A 6,528-nucleotide genomic window follows, 5' to 3' on the forward strand; every position below is an offset into this window, starting at 1 on the left:
TGATCAGCCACATCATTAATACCGGTGGTCTTAATAATGTTATGGAGGTCAAGGGTCAGCATGTCCACTCTGAGCAGCCTGCAGCTACAAAGAAAGAATGTGATACACTGTGCACAGAGGTGGTGGAAATACACAAACTCAATACTGAAGTACAAGTGCAAGTATTGGCTTAAGAAATGATCCAGTACCACTTCAAACTCCAACAACAGTCAGATTATTGACATTCTACCTAAAGTACAACAGTAAAAGTACTCACATAAGAAAACAATGTATTTTAAACAATGTTTATTGTGGTAATTCTGGCAAAACAATAATAAAAAAATAAGTGTCAAATGTCTCATTTTAACAACTTTATGTGCTGACAGGTGGTTAACTCATAACAATTCCATGGGTTTTTCTCTCTCAGAGAGGAAGAACAGATTTTGAGTTGCCAGATTGTGGAGAATTGAATTTAAATAAGAATTAAAATGCCATTTCACTATTTTTTTTTACATTTTACAAAACTGCAAACGAGATAACTGTATGTGCACTTCTGCAGTTGTAAATAATAAGGTTTTATAATAAGAATTGTCGATTTCTACTCTTACAATATTTAAAATACCACAAATTGGTAACTTCTCAAAGTCTCAAACCTATAATTTAAATTGAAAACATTAGAATTCACATTTGTATGAGTGAAGCCGTTATTTTTGACTATGTGTCTCTGGTGTTGACATTGACATCATAATCATCATTAAACTTGACAAGCAGTGATCAGGACCAAGAGGTGTAAGACTCACAGGTGTCAGAGATGACACAGCCATTATTTAATAAACAAGGAACTGCTGGAGAATCATGATGGTGGTCTACATGTAGAAAAATGTAAAAGTAAAATAGCCCTTTTTTAAGTTTTCAGAATATAAACCTCACAAACTATGTTTAAATAATTCTCTAGTGTCTCTTTTATAATCTAGATCTAATCTTAACGGTCTAAGTGTGGTTTTTGATCTGTGCCTGGTCAACAGGTGAGAACATCAACCTCAAATCCTTAATTTTTTGCAGTTATGAAGAAAATACATTTGAAAATATATAGCATAAAGTGTGTAGACCACATCTACTTAGGTACAAATAAAGAAATAAATGCTCTCTGGTTAAAGCTCTTTACTGACATTTCTACCTAAATAAAAGAACATGATGTATAATTTACTAACCAGACAGCTTTTCTCCCTGACTTTTTCTCTGGACCTTTATGATGTTGTTAAATCAGTAAATGCTTGTCTTATTTAACAAAATGCCTACAAATCATTCTACTAAATTTACTGACCATCATATATCAACTATATCAAATATTACTGTATTATCTACTAAATTTCCTCCATGATATACTTCACACCAGTATTCAGTAAAGCAGCACAGTCTTGATGTCACCTGCCAAACAAAATACTATTAAACAAAATGGTGGCAACAAGAAAATATGTATTATCAGATTAGTGTCAGCTGCCAACTTGGTTGTTAATTTTACTACAGTTTCACTTTCAGTCTTAGCAATAATTTCTCGACAGGACTCCGCAACATAACCACGATGGAGGTTATTTTTCTGCTGTTGTTTCTTTCAGGCGCACATTCAGGTAAGATGAAATGTTAATTTTAAACATTTTATTGTTGAAATCGACTTGTTGTTGTCAATGACAATGACATTTGAATATTATATTATTCGAAACATTATTAATATCCATTAATAAGTGTTTTTTATCCCTGAATCGGAGGATGTAGTTATAGGTTAAAATGTTATGAGAAATATTAGGATCCTATCTGGTTCTAATGTGTTCACAGAAAAGTGAGTTATGGTATCTAAGAATTTCTAGTGTTTCTGCAACAGCGTCACAGTACGCAGTAGGTTTTAGTAGGCGTTTATGGTACAGGCACTAGACGCTTGAATGCTTGAACTTCATTAAGACATATTTTAGTTATATTTCTGTAGTGTGTTAAATAATACACTTTCATTAACTATGTGAAAAATTAATTTCTATTGCATTTCGCTGTGTGCAACAATCCCTGATCCTGTCCACATTCAGCTTCCCTGCTCCTTGTACTCGTACCGTACGTACTGCAGAAAATGCGTAACAAGAGGCAACAGGTTTGTCAGGAGTTTTGCAGGACCCCACTGATGTCACTAAGAGCAGTGTAAAGTTCTTACCTCGTAAAAATACACACACAATATCTGTGCTGTTACTCTACTGTTTACCAGCAAATATATGTTAAAATTGCTTGTAAAGGCATGAAAACATAACACTAAGGTAATAATATTGCAGACTGAACTATTAAAAATGTTCCTTCATCATCAGAAGTAACAAAAATGCTCAAGGAGTTTGTAAAGAAGTTATGGAAAAATAATCTAAATTATGCCATTGCAAAACATTAACATTTTAAAATGACCTTTATTTTTTATGAGGAAACATTTGTATTAGATGAAAGTGCATTAAATATTATGTTGACGAAAAAAATCTTTGTATTATGTTTTTTGCCATTTCAAAATAAGGGGCAGCAAAATATTGTACCCAACTGTTTGTCAAGCTTAGCACAGAATGTTCCAGACAGAAAGATAACTTCAGTCAGAATTACATAGGGATGTGTCTGAGTTGATTTTTGGCTCATTCTCTTTGGGATTGCAAGTATGAAAACAATAGCGGACAGCTGTGTATATTCAACTCCCTTATGTCAGTGTTCACCGTATCACATTTATTACTGATGCACTGATCCGTCAATATCAAGTAGTGTAATATACTGTTTGGTGATTCATTTAAAACATAAGAATATGTAATAAATTATATCATAAATAAATGGTTTAATATCAATGCCAATATTATTAAATTTATTTAATATGTGTTGCTGCAAGTGCTGCCTGTGATGAATGTGATTCCCCTTTTAGTGATAAGCTGTACCTGTATTTTAATGTATTTTGTTTCTACTACAGTGAAACACTCCATGAAATATGTCCTCACTGGATCTTCTGGAGTCCCAAACTTCCCTGAGTTTGTGGGTATTCCAAAGGTTAATGATGTTCCGGTGGGATACTGTGACAGCATCATGAAGAGAGCTGAACCCAAACATGAATGGATGAAGAAAATACAAGAGACTGATCCACAACACATGGAGTGGAACATCCAGGAGTGTTTGAATAGTCAGTATTACTTCAAAGATATAACTGAAGACTTAAAGCAGCGCTTTAACCACTCTGGAGGTAAAGTATGTAATATGTGTACTTTACTATACTATGTATAAAAAATGTTATTTATTATATCTGTGATTTTGTTGCATTTAGTTGTTAAGATTAATTTACAACATGCAACAAAAGTCTGTCCCTAAAGAAAAGATAGACCTCGTACAGTATTTAGTGGAGAATTTCACACTGTTACCTCACAATCTAGACACATTACCAGCAGGGGAAGAAACAGCCATTTGCTTCTTGTAAGCTTCACTGGGACGTATAAAATAAAAGGAAACAGCATTAGTATGTGATGGATCTGTGTCTTACTGTGTTGGAGTTTCACTGATTGGATAAAGTCTCGGTCCTGCTCTCTCAGGTGTCTTTGTCCAGCAGATTATTGGCAGTGAATGGGATGATGAGACTGGAGAGGTTACTGGCTTCAATCAGTATAGTTATGATGGAGAAGACTTCATTTCGCTCGACCTGAAGACACTGACATGGATCGCTCCCAAGTCACAAGCTGTCCTTACCAAACACAAGTGGGACAATGACAAGGCCAGACTGAACCACAACAAAATGCTTCTCACTGGACCTTTTGCTGAGTGGCTGAAGATGTATTTGAAGTTTGGAAGAAGTTATCTACAGAGAATAGGTTTATTCACAATGATCTCATAGACACAGCATTGTCTTTTACAGTAATGATACAATTAAGAGAGAAATTTTACAATCACAATCATTCTATTTTCATGTCTATCAATAATTGTCACAATTTAATTCAAGTCATCATAGTAAAAGTTAAAGGGGTTTGTTACTGCTGTTGATCTCTGGCATCTTTTATTATCTCCTCTGTACATTGTTGGTGTTTGTGTTCAGATGGTTTGAAAGTACTGATACTATTTGCAATATGATGATATGACAATGTAAGGCATAGCTGGTCATATGTTACTTCTATCCTCCAGATCTACCCTCAGTGTCTGTCCTCCAGAAGTCTCCGTCCTCTCCAGTCAGCTGCCACGCTACAGGATTCTACCCTGACAGAGCCACAATGTACTGGAGGAAAGATGGACAGGAGCTTCATGAGGACGTGGACCATGGAGAGATCCTCCCCAACCATGATGGAACCTTCCAGATGAGAGTTGATCTGAACATGTCATCAGTCAAACCTGAAGACTGGAGGAGATACGAGTGTGTGTTTCAGTTCTCTGTTGTGAAGGACAACATCATCACTAAACTGGACAAAACTGGGATCAGGACCAACCCAGGTAGGAGTGAATCATGACTTTATAGTGTCTGTAAAATGTATTTTGATGGTACTATTTGCTGTGAATCATGAGATTGAGTTGTGTCAACTGGACTTCTGCTCAAAAGATTTTGCAAAAAAACATCACCTACACTATCTGATCACTTTACTTGACAAGTGGAAAAACATCTTCTATTCTTCAGGCTCGACCTTTCTGTTGTCTTCTTGCTGGATGGACCTCTTAGTAGTGTGACTCTTATTTAGCAAATGAGCTTTGATTTAATCTATTGAAGCCCATGCAAATGTATAAAATCTCACATACATTTAGTTCATCTGTACTATTTGTTTTTTGTTCAACAGAGGACATTTCTGACTTTATCATGTACATCCTTATCCCACTGTCTCTTGTCGTTGTCTTGCCTGTTGCTGTCACTTTTTGCAAATGGAAGAAAGGTAAGTGGGAAAAAGTGTAATGTTTTGAATTTTTGAATTTTGCAGTTTACAGAGGAAATTGATCCCCAAACAAAAATGCTTGCTCATTACATTTTCTGACTTATTATCGATTTTTTACTGTTAGTTGATGCTTTTACCCGATTTACAAAGACAAAACAGAGAAAGAGAACACACCTTAACTGTTAATATGAAGCAATGATTAGCAAAGCTGTAAATCTAATGCACGTAGCATAATAATTAAATATATAAAATAATTTGCATTAGATTGATTTGGGAGAAAGTGACAATATTCTCGCACATACAGCTGTGACAGCTAAAATTATTTGTCTCCTCTTCTTTCAGCCAAATATCCACCATGTTTTAAGTAGACCCTGATTTTATTGTTTTCTGTCTAATGGGTTTGTTTAAGTCCACTTGGTGCAGGATACATTAACTAACAGTGTGTTTCTTTTTACAGCTCCTGACAACGGCTCTGAACTGTCTGAGAAAACTGGCGTAAAGACATAAATGATGTGATATGAATGATTTACAGCAAGAAACTATAAGCAAAAGACATTTGTTTCCTGGTTTGTCTCTGTGTTAAGCAAGGAAACGTTGACAAAAAAGTTATTTTTCTATACAACAAAGATTTCAGTTCCACTTGAGATTTGGACTCTGTTTTCCCTGTTACTTTTATGTCTGAGGTTTGGTGTGTCTTTCATTCTGTTTCATTCGTTCCCCCGAGTGTTCATTTAAGGTTTGTGGTATTTTTGTCTGCAGTCAGCCCAGACTACAGTCTGCCAGACCTCCAGCCTGGCTTCAGGCTCTAGGTCTGGAGCCTGGCTTCAGTCATCTATGTCGGACTTCTCATTTTTCTAGTGTTCATTTTGGGCCATGCTCTAGATTTCATATCCCAGATTCCCTGTAGCTCAGTGTTTCAAGTGTCTCAAGTGTCTTTTTCAATAAACTGGTTTATTAGTTAGTGTTACACAAAAAATATTGTTTCTAGTGAAATTGCCAACGCAGACTTACATATGTGGGCCAAACCAAGCATCATGGATCAGCTTCTACTCTTCAATTTATTGCCTTAACCCAGGAGGAAGTGATGCTGTGAAACAGCTACTGAGAAACTAAACACCTAGTTTATTATGTTCTCTGTATTTACAGGTGTACAGGGAAAGTTTCAGCTGTTTTGTTCAAATAGATACATTTTGGATATTTATTATGAATTTTCAAGTGTATTTTCAGCTGCAAAACTTTGCTTGCATTTTTTTGTTTTTGTTTGGTTATTTTGTAATAGTTTTATTGATTGTATTTAGAACAAATGTGAAACATTGTGTTGTAAGAGATGATTAAATAATAGATTGAATGTGATAAACACCAGTGTTAATGTTTTTAGAAAAAACATAAGAGTCCTTGTGACTGACAGGTCTCATCCCTAATTATCAAGTGTAAAAAAGATGTCATGTGAAATGTGTTGTTCACAGACTGGTTCATGTAGGAATATTAATAAATTAAAGATCCAAAAGTGTTTTTGTTATTAAAATATAAATACACACAAACAGATTAAGGTCATTGCAGGTTATTTTACAGACCTGCAGACACACACCCACTGTGTGTGTCTGTAAGTGAGCAGATAAAGTGGGTGTGTCTCTGTTCACATGGATTA

At 35.2% G+C, this 6,528-nt stretch overlaps 1 protein-coding gene across 1 annotated transcript; it reads left to right on the forward strand.

The window, feature by feature from the left end:
• Positions 1 to 1,452: 1,452 nt before the first annotated feature.
• On the forward strand, positions 1,453 to 6,237 carry LOC137100693 (major histocompatibility complex class I-related gene protein-like). Its single transcript, XM_067478544.1, has 6 exons — positions 1,453 to 1,607; positions 2,954 to 3,220; positions 3,564 to 3,839; positions 4,147 to 4,449; positions 4,788 to 4,880; positions 5,338 to 6,237. Exons 1-6 carry the CDS (start codon positions 1,562 to 1,564, stop codon positions 5,385 to 5,387), a joined length of 1,035 nt encoding a protein of 344 aa, XP_067334645.1. The 5' UTR covers positions 1,453 to 1,561; the 3' UTR covers positions 5,388 to 6,237.
• Positions 6,238 to 6,528: the final 291 nt, after the last annotated feature.

The sequence above is a fragment of the Channa argus genome, chromosome 1 (assembly GCF_033026475.1).
Source record: "Channa argus isolate prfri chromosome 1, Channa argus male v1.0, whole genome shotgun sequence".
In the NCBI taxonomy this organism is placed as follows: domain Eukaryota; kingdom Metazoa; phylum Chordata; class Actinopteri; order Anabantiformes; family Channidae; genus Channa; species Channa argus.